Source organism: Geospiza fortis, unplaced genomic scaffold (assembly GCF_000277835.1).
Source record: "Geospiza fortis unplaced genomic scaffold, GeoFor_1.0 scaffold1, whole genome shotgun sequence".
In the NCBI taxonomy this organism is placed as follows: domain Eukaryota; kingdom Metazoa; phylum Chordata; class Aves; order Passeriformes; family Thraupidae; genus Geospiza; species Geospiza fortis.
Window position 1 is genome coordinate 6,095,514 of NW_005054320.1, and position 15,384 is coordinate 6,110,897.

General features: G+C 42.3%; 1 protein-coding gene across 1 annotated transcript; it reads right to left on the reverse strand.

The window, feature by feature from the left end:
* Positions 1-3,954: 3,954 nt before the first annotated feature.
* Positions 3,955-15,139, reverse strand: RABL3 (RAB, member of RAS oncogene family like 3). The gene is made up of 8 exons (XM_005420576.2): positions 15,069-15,139; positions 14,802-14,893; positions 13,157-13,286; positions 10,206-10,320; positions 8,904-9,054; positions 8,207-8,278; positions 7,379-7,417; positions 3,955-4,800 (listed from the first exon to the last, which is right to left on the reverse strand). The coding sequence occupies exons 1-8, from the start codon at positions 15,112-15,114 to the stop codon at positions 4,735-4,737; spliced, it is 711 nt and encodes a 236-aa protein (XP_005420633.1). The 5' UTR covers positions 15,115-15,139; the 3' UTR covers positions 3,955-4,734.
* Positions 15,140-15,384: the final 245 nt, after the last annotated feature.

Here is a 15,384-nt window from a genome sequence, read left to right on the forward strand (position 1 = left end):
ACAGGTTAATTATTATCATTTATTTGTGCAGGAAAGATCATAAAAGTTGTCTGCAGCAGAAAGCACACAGTCCTTGCTGCCAAAAAGCAGATGCTGCATGAACAGAAGCTGGAGAAGCCACCTGCTCACGTTGCTGTGATGTTTCTGCCTGCAAGCTAGAACCACCACTCTTAGAAATCAGCAGAAAATTTAGTCACATTGCTTTGTTCTGTCCTTCCCCACTCTGGTGCTAATTTTGGACAGCCACTGAATTTGTGATCTGACCTTTTATTCAGCAAGGGTAGGACAGTCCATCAAACCCATGTAAGCCACAGCAGAACAAGCCTCAGGAAAAGCAGATGGTATCAGACAGAAAGATAGAAGCTCTGACCATGGTTGTAGCCTTCACAGCTACTGGGCATCCTTGTCCTTTAAACAATTTTTAACCCAAAGCCAGCAGTGCATTTCCACTGGCAAACATTAACTTTCAGGTCAAAGGGAACATAGATGTGCATGGGTTAATCACCCACATTTCCCTTCATGCTCCTCTTATTCAAAAATATGATTGAATTTTAAGTTGTTTTGCTCATGCAGTCCAGACTTCATTTTGATCTAGTCAAGAAAGAGCATATGTTTTTATTTATGAGCTTGTCTTGTGCTCAGCATCTTTTTGAGAGAAGTCCATGATGGTATGCTGAGAATAAACCTTCCTGTGCAATTTCAGTAGGTATGGAACCAGCATTTCTGTGCACAGGTAAGGCCAAGGGGCACAAGAAGCTGTACCTCAGCAATACAATGCCAAAGTAGGAAAAAGAAGACACATTTCTGTATTTAATGTTATTTGCAGTGTTGGCTAAACAGCTGAACTGCCAAAGTTAGATTTCACAGTCTCTCTGCTGCCACAGAGAGCTCTGAACATCAAAACCACTTTCCTTACATGCATGCTGAGGACTTGTCCTCAAAGCTGTGTTTAAAGCATGCCTTTCCCAGAGCAACTAATGCTACTCTGAAAAACTCTAAACATTGACAAATCCGCCTTTTTTTCCCAGTAACTGTTTCAGGCATCATCATTTTCACTGTTAGGGAGCTGCATCTCATTTCAAGATCCATTTAGAGTCAGGGCCTGAGTATTGCTGTTCATTGCAGCTTTGCCTGCACAACTGGAAAACCCTTATGCTGTTCACATGGCCACTGTTAGTGACAGAGATGTTTCCTAATTTCTCCTTTGTGTCCTCATGTATCATAAAGAAATATATTTTCCGCACTTACTGATCAGATGTCAGAATAAAAACAGTAGCACAAGTGGATAATAAATAGTAAGAATTAATACTTTTGGCTACATGTCACAGGTCCTCACTAGATGGGAGAGTTTGCCATTGCTACTTGAAATTAAAGATTGGAACTGCTTTTATTTTTCTTCCCCTCTTCCACCCAAAAACTATGTGATTTTTTTTTCCTACAATCCCCGTGTGTCTGAGGACCTTAACACAGAGTGCTGCAGCAAAGCACACCCTAAGGAAAGCTTTACCTCTGCACACTTCCTGGTAACTTGCCAGCCAGTGACAGGTTCATCAATAATGATAATGGCTTTCTGTCGAAGCAAACTAGTGCACTAAGCCACACACTTGCTCAACCCTACAAAGGAATCAAAGTAACCAGCATCCTTGTAAGGGTAGTGAGACAGAAACATGACTTCTAACAAGAGGAACTGACTAACAAAAGAAATAGAAGGATTAAGCTCCCTTTGCTGAAAAGCAGAAGCAGGTTTTCAATCAGTGAAAACTGCCACCTTGTTATCCACTGAGAAATGAGAACCCAGACCCTGACTTCACCACAGCTGACTGATACAGATTGCAGGCTGCAACATAGCAGTTCATCCCTCATTCGTGACAAACGGAGCATATTGCAGCTGCCTCTGCAAATATAATCAATAATGAAAATTGGTATTAAGGTTGCACCCAAAATCCCATTACTGGGTAGGTTTCACATGCTTAAAAAACGAGTGGCATCCTTAATAAATTTTCCACATTAAGGACATACTCATATTCATTCTGATGATCCCCCCCAGTCATCAAAGTGGTCATAGATCAACCAGAAAGCCAAGCCCCTGGGAACAGGGAAAGCTCATGGTTTATTTGCTCTACATTTCACCTGCATGGGAGGTCCAACACATCTCACGTGTACCTGCACCAGCCACCTTCACTGACACCTCTGGAACACAGCACCTGGGCACACATTTCTGCCTGGGAAATAACGCAGAGACATTGAGTAGCTTGAATCTAAAGGGACCGGGTAACAATGTTTTGATGTGAAATGTGTGTGCATGCAATACAAACCAGGGACAGACAGGACCAGAGATGAAGGAAAACAGAAAAACAGAATTTCAGTGGTACAGCAAGAGAGACAATGCACGGCACAGATAAGCAGAGAGGAAAATGGGAAAAAAGGAGACCAGAGAGCTGAGCAGGAAACACAAAGAAGAGTCTTTGTGACTTCTTGTGATACAGAGGGGTCAGACAAATGGGCAAATGGGAGAGAAAGAGGCATAGTATTTGTGGGAACAGGGAATGAGGTATAGGCAGACAGAGGCAAGACAGACAGAAGGGTCAGAGGGCATGGAAGAGGTGTGTGTGCGCAGAGAAAAGGAAGGTAAAACACATAAAACAAGTATGACATAGAAAATTTGTCTGGTGTCACATCCCTAAGCTTTCAAGTGAACCATTTTTGGACAGCTAAAACAGGTAAGGTGGAAAAGCAACATAACTAACTCCAGTTGCTCACATACTCCTGGTTCTGACAAGAAGCTGGAACTCCCTGCAGAAATAAATGTAACATCATCCACATGCACAACTCCATTACACGTCACCTTGTCCTAAGAAGGAAAAAATATACCTAATTGTGGTGACCTGCTGAGATCTAAACAAACAAGATACTTATTGTGGATTAGAGGCCTACTTTAAAACACACAGACAGGTGAGCTGCAGCAAGGGGTTTGGCCACTAAAGGTGAAGGAGGGAATAGCACCACAGCTTGCTGGATCTGCTCTGCAGCTCCTTAGCAACCTGAGGGAGCTCAGATCTGGTTGCCCTAAGACTGCACCTGACCTTGACGAAACAATTCCAGCTTTCATTATCAAAGGATCAGACGACAGACACCAGTGCTGTCACGAGCTGCACAGCTCACACATGTGCTCTTTATCATGAATATTTTGGTATTTTGTTTCTTCTGGTTGTAAACTAACTGTAAAGCAACAACCTATTTCACACAAGCACCTAAAAACTTACTGCACTCATGTTTACAACTGGTCCCAGACCTTTCTGGAAATGGCCTAAGGAAAAGCAAAGCATCCATCTTTTTAATAAGTTTGACTGGTGCCCCCAGCTGTCACTTTTGTGCCTGATTAGCAGCAGTACGCAGGTTTCCATTTATTTCCAAGCAGCTGCCAGAAGAGCTGCAGGCAGAGGTAATCCAGAGACTGCAGAACTCTGCTCCCTGTCAATTTCAAACCAGCATTTTACTTTCTTCTATCCCCATTTATTATTAATCTCTATTTATATCTAACTCCAGCTCTTAGCTGGCCTTTGCCAGAGGCTTAACCATTAGAGGCGACTGTGAGGAAGGTGTGAAAAGAAGGAACTGCCATAAATCAGGCTTTTACCACTCCATGGAGTTCTAGCAAGGTGAGAAACCATGCAGAGCTTGGGCTATTTAGGAAAGCAAGACCCTGTACAGGAGATCAGACCAGCTCAAGTCTCCTTTATCCTTAGTGCTAACTATGTAAAGGAAACATCTACATCACAGAACTCTCCTCCCAATCATGCTCAGGTTTTACACAGCTTTATATCCCTTCTAAATTTCTATCCATTCTAATTCAGAGGATGTCCTTACATTCCATGTTTTCTGAATCCACTAAGTCCTCAGGCTCAGTAGGACAATGTCACATTTGTTCCAAATAAGCACTGTATAAAAACATACTTTTTCCATCAGTTTTCAATGAATTGCCTTTTAATTTAATATAAAAAACAAGACACAATCATTATGAAAAGATAAACAGGAGAACCTGATTTACTCTGCCCTCTCCAAAGTAAACAATTTTAATTTAAGCAGCAGAACTAACACCAGTTGTTTTCTACTAATGATTTTCTTTTTAAGGCTTCAAATATTTTTTCATATCTTGCCTATTGCTTTTATCCCTTTTGGATAGGGATGAACAGTGTGCTCTAGGTGAAACAACACTTCATTCATTTAATGAAGGCATTCCATTATTTTCCAGACCACTCCTTACCCATCATTATGTTTTGCTCACTTCTTTTGGTCACTTTACTGTACATGAGAGACCCACTCAACATCATCTTTCCTTTAGAGGTAAATGAATGCAAATCATTGCAAAGACTGTCCAAAAGTTTTCCAAATGGAGACAAGGATGTCACATATATGTGCTGTGTATGACGAAGTTTCCCACAGCAGTGAGAGGCATTCAACTTATTGCACACTTTCCCCAGATGTTCCCTTAGATCCAGATGGTCTGCAATCCTAAGCAATACTCTAGGCTCCCGATTAGGTTTTTGGAAAACCTTTCCAAAAGGTTTTCCAAAACCTTTCCAAGTCTTTTCCAACAACAGAAGCTTCAGCAGGCTAGCCAGCTGTAAATATCATTTTACTCTGCTTGACAGAAGCATTACTGTCTTTGAGCATCCAGTGGGAACGGGAATGTCTTTAGGAACTCGGAGAAGTTGTCTTCCACTTCTTCAGTGCTCAGTCATAATGAAGGCTCTTCAGTGTTCCTCCTCCAAACCTCTTCCTTTCAGAGAAGCCAGGAATCTAGAGGCAGGGAAGACAAGTTGTCATGTCAGAATCAGCAGGAGCTCCCTCTAGCCCACACTGTTACCAAGCCAACTGCAGCATCTTCCACCTCTGCCATCTCCAGAATCAGGGCCACAGAGCTTCAGCTGACTGCTCGAGGAGCAGCTCTAATTAAACACTGCACAGCTCCACCATGGCTCATCTGTTCTGTGGGGCTCCTTAAGACTTTTTGGCAAGGGAAATTGAAAGCCTCAATCCTAACACAGTTAATGACAGATTTCAAAGACAGATTTCAAAGCAGATTCAAGTGCATACAAGAATTTCTCCTCCATTCATTTCTAAAACTATAAAACAATATAAACCAAGTCCTATCAAAGAGCTGTTGAGGCTTTATGCCTTCAAACCCGGGCAGCAGCACTTCAGTGGTAGCTGAAAGTACAGTTTTATCAATGGCTGAAAGCTTAAAGAAAATCACTGGGATAGAAATGGCTGCAACAATACAAAGGATGAGCACTCCTGCTTCTGCAGCCCATCTGCAGACACTGCTTACACACTGACAATGGATGTTTACAAAGAAAATCTACTTGAAACCATCAGAAGCTTCTCTGGCCTTAACAGCATTTCAGACAGATTTTCAATCCAATGCACCTGTGAATCCCCAAAAGAAAGTGATGTGCTGCTTTCTAATACTGCATATCTGCCTTATTGGCATCATAAAACTATTTGATTACAGGCCACAGTAACTTTTACCTTACTCACTACAAACAAGTAGAAACAGCAGACCCTGTAGACACACTCTCCCAAACCAATTCCACACAATCATAGGAAATACAGTCTATTAAAATGGAGGGAGTCAACCAAGCCCTACAAATCATGCCAGAAGAACAAGGGCATATATGGATGGTAGGGACAAAAACATAATCTACAATTTACAGCAGACTGCTCAGGTTACACACTTCACTGGTAAGCAGAGAGCTGAAGAGCTTCCCCAAAATAAAAGTCCACTAAAAACTCCACAGATTAAATTTACTTGGGGTTTTCAGGCCCAAAACTCACATATGCAAGGTATTCACTTAGGTACTGGTTTCTTCATCTCTAAAAAGCAATCATCTCTAAGGATAAAATCAGGCAGATTTTGTACAAAGGTTCACCTCATGAAAACTGATTTGGGAATTTAAAGAGGAAAAATACAATCATTATAACTAAAAAGTACCTGAACACCATAGGTAAAAAGTTATCTGCTTTAGCATTTTTTACATCAAAGTCACTAATTAAGAGGAACAATTATTTATTTATCACATATCTGATTAAAGTCATAGCTATGAACAATTTGAAATTTATCATTCTTTTCATCCTGAAGAAGTTTATAACAGAAATACCTCAAACCACGAATAATTGTAGTAACCTATTGTAGAAAACCCAAAAACACATTGGTAAGAGTCACATTAAGTAGATAACTTCAAATGATAACATTAAGAGGTTGTACTAAGGTCTCCATTTCCAGTTTGGCTTTTGCGTCTTTAAACATGACTGTTTGCTGTTTAAGATTTGTTTTGAGCTTTTGAGCTCCTGTCAGGGAAGTAGACAGTCATCAGCAGGCTGAAATCTTTGGCACACAGCCAAAAGGAATCTATAGTTAATCCCTGGCTAGCCACTAAATAGGATCAAATGATAAAAATAAAAATCTTACATCATGCATCAAAGACAACCAGCACACAAGCAGGTTTCTGCATTAAGATATTATTCCCATGAAAGAGAAACTTCCTTTCACTAGAATGTGGGGAGGAGAGGGGAATAAAAAAGGCATCATGCAGAACTAAAAGAGGCAAAAGCAAATTTATTTTCAAAAGGCACTACAAAAGTGCTCAAAGAAAGGAAGTATTTTGTAACCTGTGACGATTTCCCCCCACACCCCACGGGCTTTCAGCACAGCTACCTCTAACAATGTACAGGTGTGACTGTACTCCAGAGATGCTTTTCATGGTAATTTGCAACGGTAAATGCAAATTCACTACTCCCTGCATGGCAGACTGCACGTGGGGAGATGGGAGGCACAAAAGCTGTAGTGGCCTGCCCAAACTAGAAGTCATTTTGCTAGTACTTCCCCTTCTGGCTGAAAACAGTGAATTCAGTCCTTTAGGAATGAATTACAAGCTGATATCATACTGCCACTTTCTTTATGGCTCCACTGAGTCTCTGGAAACTACCTGTATTAAACCTAAAATCTCATTCCAGCTGTACAGAAAAACCCTTTCACAGACCTTCAGGATAGCCTTAATCTGCAACCAAGCAGCCTGAAGCTGACAGAGCTGAAAGAAATCATATTTGCCCATTTTACCTTACTCTTCCAACTTCTACTATGTTAGCATACTTAATTATTTCACTGCCAATCACTTTACAGACAAATACTTCAGCTGACAAAGTCAGCCATTCTTCTGTCTAGCCTTAACAGCTGTGCTCCCACAGATACAAGAATTAAATTACCAGCACAGATTGCCATTTAGGTTGCAGGAAGCTTGTGTTTTAAAGAGGACTATGTCAGCAGTTCACATTACACGGGGAGAAATGCAACAAAAGAGGAGGAAAAGTGACAAACCTGAGTGCCATCTCTCAAGACGTATCTCTTCTCTATGACCTGGGAACAACAGAGAATGATCTCAGCTTGCACAGCACATGCATAACCTCAGATTGCAACCAACACTTCACACATGAGCACTGAAACTCAGGGCTAACTGGGACAAGGTCTGACCCCACATCTCTGCTCCAGGCCTACTCCTTTAGTGCAGTGCTCTAGCACACACAGCAGTTGCCACCCACAGCCGTTCTTAGACAAGCTGTCTAAGCTGTCTAATCATCCTCAACTTTGCCACAGCCCTCCTGGGTAATGGAGGTGATGGTTTGTGTGCCTCCTGCTTCAGACTCAGCTACTCCCATTCCCTCTGCAGGGATACTGGTTCCTACTACTGCACAGTAGCCCCATTATGCTATTTTGCCCAGAGGATGCTTAAAACAGAGCATTCCTTCTCTCACTTGCACAGTGGACCTTAATGGTCTCTTTTTCAGGAAGGGAGAATAATATTCTTAATTAATTTCTTAATTCCTAAAGGTTGCTTTAACTAGGATCAACAGAGCTAACCAGTCTTGTATCTCCCCACATTACTATCTCAGAATGCTGCAACCCCTCTGACCTGCCAGACAACTTCAAAAGCATAAGCAGAGTGTCTTTTGTAAGTTCTTTTTCACTGCTCTATGCAGATCAGCTATCTCCTGTAGGGTTCCAAAAGCAGATCAATCTTTGGCCCTCCCACATCTGGCTTGAACCAACTCAGAGAGTGGAATGTGAAAGAACAGCTTAAACTGTTGTTCATGCTCAAATCCCAACATCTGATGCACAGGACAATAAAACACCATTTCATTGACTGACCTTATCAAAAAACCTGCTTAGTTTGACAGCATTGGATGAACCTGCAGCCAGATAACGAGGATTGGTGCAGTCCTAGAACACCCAAAAAACAACAACAAATCAAGCACAAGGAAATCAGAGCAAGGAAGCCAAACACAAGGAAATGGAACATACCCTTTCCCTGACACACACCATCAGCAAGGGAAAACAATGGATCTGCTGATTTCTGCTCCACAGTCACTTCAGAGAAAAGCCCAACTGCAGAATTCCAAGCAACCCCCCATATGCTCCACATATTCCTTCCACCACCAGCTATGCAGTCAGGCAGGCATTTGTACAGGCTACACCTGAGATTGGAGTGTATATACAAGCATTCATATAGCAGATGTATATTTTTATACCCATAGATCTATATAAAGTCATCTTCATGTTTCATTCAAAGACAGTCTATGTCAGAGCTATGAACAAGAAAAATAAAATTTAACTCCCAGTCAACAATTCTAAGCTTAAGTGGCCTTATCTAATACCCCTTACATCTCCCTATAGTAAAACAAAGATATCTGTATCATCAAGCAAGGGGCAGAGCCAACAGAAATGTAAATGACTGGCACTACTGGAAAAATCACCAAAAGCCAAATTTTTGTTACCTCTTTACTTTCTAAAAATTTGACTCCCTCCCATATAAAAGAAAAACAACAGTGATGACAAGGATACTAACCAAATTTATCTCTTCAGCATTGAAATCCTCAGCCAAGAATGCTGTTCTGGTCAAAACTTCATTCCTCTTAGTTTCTGGGATCTGATCCAGTTTAGTTCCTATTACCAGCAGTGGGATCTGGTTATCACCAAACTGTTCACGGTCATAGTCACTGATGAGGGAAACAAAGACAATCCTGAATGAGGCAATGGCCATGTAAGTGGGCACAAGCACAACATCACCTCCCCTGTGCATCTCAAAAACCAGTAATTTAATTATTAACAGCCCATTTATCTAAGTTAAAATGTGCAATACCTTTAAATTAAGGAAGGGCTTGTGCACCAAAGTCACTACATAGGAACCCAAGCTTCAATCACTCTCCTTAGCTAGGATAATCACTTGTCTGTAATTTTTTTACCTAAACCAAGCTTTCTAGCAGGTACCAACAGCAACAACTTGAGCAAGAATTGCTGATGGCTGAACATCTGTCCTTGACAGGAGTTAAACTTCTGAAAATTAAAACAATTGTGAAGAACCTGTCTGTGGAGACACTGGAGAATTTTGCAGTTTATACAATGCAAATCCTCTTCCCCATTTCCTACATTTCTACAGAACTGTTCTGTGTACCAGAACAGACAGATAAACAATTGATATTTTTCCCTCAAAAAAGCTACTCCTCATTATTGCCTTCCTGGTCACGTGTGAGGTTTAGCAATGATTTTAAAACCTCCTTGACTAATGGATGACAGGAGGAAAAAGGTGCAAGGAGAAATCCTTTAAAAGGTGTTGGAGAGCTAATTATGAACATGCTGTTTAAGCAGAGTTTTCTAAGCTCTTTTAGCCATGCTCCTAAAAATCACTCCCCCATCACCCAAACCAAAAATGTATGAAGTGAACTTCCTCAGTGTTGGTGCATGGAGGGAATGCCTCTTTGCCCAGACACATGATTCCATGACATTTCCTGTACAATGGCATCTCTCGGTGCAGACAGAGAAATCTTGTAACTGGGACTGGACCCACTCTCACAGAGGCCTGAGACAAATAAAGGATGCATAAACATCTTTTCCCTTAAAGCAAGGTCTCTGCCACCAAGTTTGGGAATCTGTTGTCAGAATTGCCTGATATTGTCTGGCAGTATAAAAGAACAAGAACAATCAACAGACAACTTTCTTTTATTTTCCCCATTTCTTTCTTTCTTTCTTTCTTCCAAGTCTAACCAATGCACTTTCCTGCGGAGACCAAGTACCCTTAGAGAGGGACAAAAACTTCTACAACTGCTTGGAATTACCCTGTCTGAGCTCTGCATGTTTGTTTTTCACTCACCCATTTGTCACAAGAACTCCTGTTGGAGCAACATCTCTGTTGAGTGCTTCCAAAGACCAGCGATACAAATTCTGGGAAGATTTCTTGTTGGTCAAGTCATGCACTAAAATTATCCCTGGAGTGAAAGACAAGACCGTAAGATGCCATTTAAAGATACATATTTTCCTCCTTATCTTACCAAAATGACACCCACAGGTTCCCAGATATCTGAGAATGAAGGGATGTATAAGCAGTTCAGTTACAGTGAATAAGTAAGGCTGAAAAATATCAGAATGCAACAGGTTTTTTAAAGCTGCTTATCAAGAATTGGCTAAGAGCTAAGAGAAAAATCACATGAAAGCAGGAAACAAACAACCATCTCAGGCTTTAATCTGCAAAAGGCTTGCAGGCATTCACTGATTCTGTCTACTTCTCATGATACTGAGATTCTATATTACTGCAGCAGAAAATTTAGCCTTTCTCTGGTAAACATAATTATTTTTTATCCCATCTTCTATAAAGTCTGAAGGCTTTTTCTTTGTTTTAAAGGAGTTCAGAGAGAACTACTGCTTTCCTGCATTTTTAAGAATTAATGCTATATATTTGGGGAGGTATCCAAAGGGGAAACAGACACTGACAAAATTTCATAGTCCACTAAATGGCTGGTAAAAGCATGAATTATTAAGACTTACTGTAGTTAAGTTTCTAGTATTTTTCATTACCATGAGCCTTCAAAATGTAAATTCTGAGACAGAGTCAAGCTTCCTAGCTGTGCTATTAACAGACACCCACTTCTGATAACCACAGTTCCTAACTCAATTACCAACTCCTGCTAGCAAATTTCTTCTATTTATTCACACCTTCTGCAATATGTGGAATGTTCCCACTTCCTCCAGACTTCAAACTATCATCAATTCAAGGACAAAATGGAATGATATCCCTTATCTGCATTAGGATTCATTCTCAAAACACTTCACAGCCTACAGGTGGAAAAAACTCACTAATTTAGTCTTTCACCGTAATTTCCAGAGGTGCCACCCACTGCTATGAACAAACCACATTTCCACAAACATTTTCCACTACCCCACATGATTGTGCACAGACTCTCCCACGAGAGTTCCCAGCATATCACAGCTGTAACCCTATTTCAAAGCATTTATCTCAGTAACACTATAAAAAGGCAACTCTGCTGTGTGACCACCCTCAGTATAGAGAGAAAATGCCTGATAAAACATAACTTAGCCTACAGCAACAGATCCAGAGGCAGTGCGGCACAGCCTGTGAGAAACACTCTCCACGTTCACACACTCTCCCTCAGTTATGTCTTTGATTGGTCAGTTTCCTTATCTGCCTCACCTAAAACCTGCACAGTTAGCTGCACCAGCAGAAAAAGGTTGTCAACATCCAAAAAGAGCAGGCAGGACTCAAAGAAATGCTCCTCCCACAACAAGGTGTGCAAGCCCAAGCCTTACTGCCCAGTCACTGTCCTCAGCTATCAGTCCGCACACCAGGTGGAGAGCCAGCAAAGAGGAAGATCTGTGGATAATCCAAAACCAAAGTCTACCAGCCTGGTCAGCAACCCAGCAGCCTGCTCAGCTGCTGACACTACCAAACACTGACTGGCTTCCAGACCACTGCAAGCCCAGAAAGCACAAGCAGTCAGGCAGAAGGAATGCATTCATCTTCTCTTCTTAAATCAGGTCAAGCAGAGGCAATTTGTGAGACAAGCTCTAATGGAAAAATTAATCTAATGAAAGAAACAAGACCCAAGGTTAACTACCAAAGTCAACACTCTTCATATGCAAGCTGTCTAATTAGTATCTTTTGGACAGTGGAGATAAATAACGCTATTTTAATGTCATCAATTATAATTCAGATGCACAAGTCCAAGACTTCATTTCCTAATGGGCTGTTCTAAGGTATTTCCAAGTCTGACCCACACTCCTTGGCACACTGTACATTTGGTATCAAAAAGAAATCAATTTTTTTTCATACACCAAAGAGGCTTGCTTTGAGGGCACAACTCAACTCAGTTCTCATACACAGAAATCTGGTTAACAGTATAAGCAAGAGGTATCTAACACAGTTTTCCCCCTGAGAAAAGAGGAAGAAATAACTAGTCAGTCACAGGCCAAAAATGTTTATTGTGTGGCTTAACATGTTACTGAAGTCTTCAAATGAGTGGGAATAAGCAAAGAGAATCAAACAGAACACTTGAGCCAGATTTTTTCAGAAGCAGTTCTTAGTCTGATACACCTCTTTTTTTAGTGAACTACCCTGGGATAACAAAAAGTAACAACTGAAATACTGCACTGTTATGTTTATAATCTCTTATTTGCTCTTGTTAGAGACACAGATGAACTACCAGGCCTTTAAGACAATATTTCAACAGAAGGCACAAAATACTACTTCCTACATAAGCAGCAAGTTGCAAGATTACACTCTTAAAAATAAGTTGGTAAGTTAAATGAGCAGAGGCAAGATGGTTATCAGCATATGGCAATCTTATGGGACACAGTTCAGATTTGCCAGGGTAGGATGTTACTATCAAAGTTCATAAAAACTGAAAGAATCATTTTTCTGCTGTAAGTTTTACAACCGAACAGACAAGAAAATATAAATAATAAAAAAATCTCTCAAAAAAATATAAACCATATTTCTGCAGTATATCAGACCCAGAAAGGTGAAGGCAACCACTGCACCTTCAAAGGCTCCCTGCTGTGCCAGCTGTACACGGTTGAAGGGTAAGGCTGACAGAGCTCATCTGCACAGGTTTGCCTGAAATATCTGCCGTTCAGGACTGAATCCATAAAATTCTGCCTACAAATAATATCATTTTTCCTGTATAAATCAGAATCAGAAAGGAGAACAATGTAGCTCTCAGGCAGGCTGCCTGGAACTCTGCCCCAGAAGCAAGGGACAGCTTCTTACAGAAACAGTATTAAAACCATATTTACACCAAGCAAACTTACCATTCAGCAAATTATAGAACACTGCTCGTGTGCTTTTCACACTGGTGGCACTGCCCACAGAACCTCCAACATCCCACAGCTCAATGTAATAGGTCTTCTCTTCTGGAGTCCCTTCTTTGTAGTCATGGATCTGATGAAAAATTCACATCACACATAACCACAGCACCATGTCACAGGAGTTAATCCACATGGCACAGCTGGAAGGATTATTGTACTTGGATAGAAATTTGGAAATTCTCATGCTGACACTATTCCAAACCTCTCAAGTGGAAGAGAGAGGGAATGAGTCAAGCAGCAGCCACTGGACATCACAGAGATGGAGATCACCATCTCATATGAGAGGGAGCCTGGTGAGTGAACAGGGAGTATCCTTTGCATCTCAGTGTTAACAAACCCAACATCTCATGATGTGCTCAGACACAGTGTTTTGCTAAAGCAAATCGAAAAATTAAGGTCTTGACTTCTTACAATTGTTAAAACCCACATGGCAGCACTGCAAGAATATTAACACAGGTGACAGACCTGGATTCCAACTAACCACATCTTTTTCCTACCCAAACTCTGACATCTCAACTGAATTAATCAACAACTTCTGCCCCCAGATCTGCTGAGTAGTTTTGCCCACAATCAAACAGGACTGCCACGTTCCTCCCCTCACATTTTGGAAATATATTCCTAACCTAGGCAATGCATTTCAAGGAGAATGCAGCAAAGAGTGATGAAGGAAAAAATCATTTATCAATGTCCCATGAGGGCTGGAGGCTGGGCCAAAGAGCTGCTGGATGGGCATCCTCATTCCTCCCAGAGCAGGTCCTGCAGCAAGCAGGCAGGAGGAGCAGGAACCCCACGGTCACAACTGTCACCAAAACCAGGAAATAAACTCTCTAACTTACAACTGTTTATACATTTTGGCAAACAAAGGAATTAATGCTCACTGGCTTACAAGTGACACAGTTCTCTTCATTAATTAGTATTCAATCTTCTATTAGTTATTGATTTCTTACTTTTCATGCTAACTAGCCCACTTTTTCAGCCTTTTTTATTATCTTTTTCCCAGGTAGGGAGAGTCTTACTAATTGTCTTTGCTAGTTTCTTCTTCAACTCTGCTTTCTGTAACATGTCTTTGTGATTTGTAAATTCTGCATTCCTGGTGTCCAAGTCTCAACAATAAATTTCTCCTGTCCATTTCCTCACTCAGGTCTAACAGCACTGAAGCATGCCAGGCCCTAAATTTTAATTTGTTTTTCGAACACATGAGCATCACCCAGAACTTTACTGTGTTCCTACAAGCTAAATGAGTGAACTGGTTTTCCCCACTGTGTTTGGCTGACAATTTGGCTGCTCCTTGCCTGTTTCTCAAGGAACTGGCCACCCTGTAACACGCCAGAGGCCACTGCAGCAGTGATCAGAGCTACAAGTGACAAATGTCTTGTCTGACAGTGACAAACCCTAGAAGGTCAAAACCTGCTTACACAAGTGCTTGGCTCATGTTTGACGCTACTTGCACCAGAAGATTAAGCCCTCAGCAAAACCCATGATCAAAGTACACCTCTTTCTGGGGCGGTAAGTCATTGAAATAAAAAGTCAAGGCCCTTCCCTTGCACGTCAGGCTCAAGGCCACCAAGAGGCCGTGCATGTCACCTACTCGCACATCCACGGAGCAGCCCACAGTCCAGGACGGGTTTCCCAGCACTTGGTTGTGGCACAAGAGGTGAACGAGGGACGATTTCCCGACACCTGCAAGCGCACAGCGAGAGAACAACTCCTGGGGGGCGGTGTCAGGGTAACAGGTGGCGAGGCCGGGAGCAGCACGGAGCGAGCGCGGGCGCTCCCGGCCCCTCAGCGGGTAACGGGGAGCAGATGGCCAGGGAGCGGCCCCAGGACACACGGCCTGGGGACAGCACGGACTCACCGGAGTCGCCCAACACCAGCACCTTGACCCTGTCCAGAGCCGCCATCTTTTTCCTGCTTAGCAACAACGCCCGGCCACCGGCGCGCCCGCCAATCGCGACGGGCGTTCTTGCTGCTCCTCTCAATCTATTGGCTGCCTGCTCGAGAGGCCTGGGCGTTCTCACTTCTGATTGGTTTAGCCCCGGTGAGGGCGGGAAGGCGCCGTTCCGTACGGGCAGGCGATTGGCTCGTTTCCGTGTCGCTGGGCAGGGAGGGGGGCGGCGCGGCGCACGCGCGGGCGGTGCCGGCAGAGGCGCGCGCGGCGGTGACGCGGTGGC

Bases quoted from the DNA above. Each gene is read 5' to 3' on its own strand.
- RABL3 (XM_005420576.2), bottom strand. From the start codon at position 15,114: ATGGCGGCTCTGGACAGGGTCAAGGTGCTGGTGTTGGGCGACTCCG. The intron at 9,055-10,205 runs GTGAGTGAAAAA...TTCCCTCATCAG, and splicing joins GGAGTTCTTGTGACAAATGG to TGACTATGACCGTGAACAGT. The intron at 7,418-8,206 runs GTCAGTCAATGA...TGTTGTTCCCAG, and splicing joins TAAGCAGGTTTTTTGATAAG to GTCATAGAGAAGAGATACGT.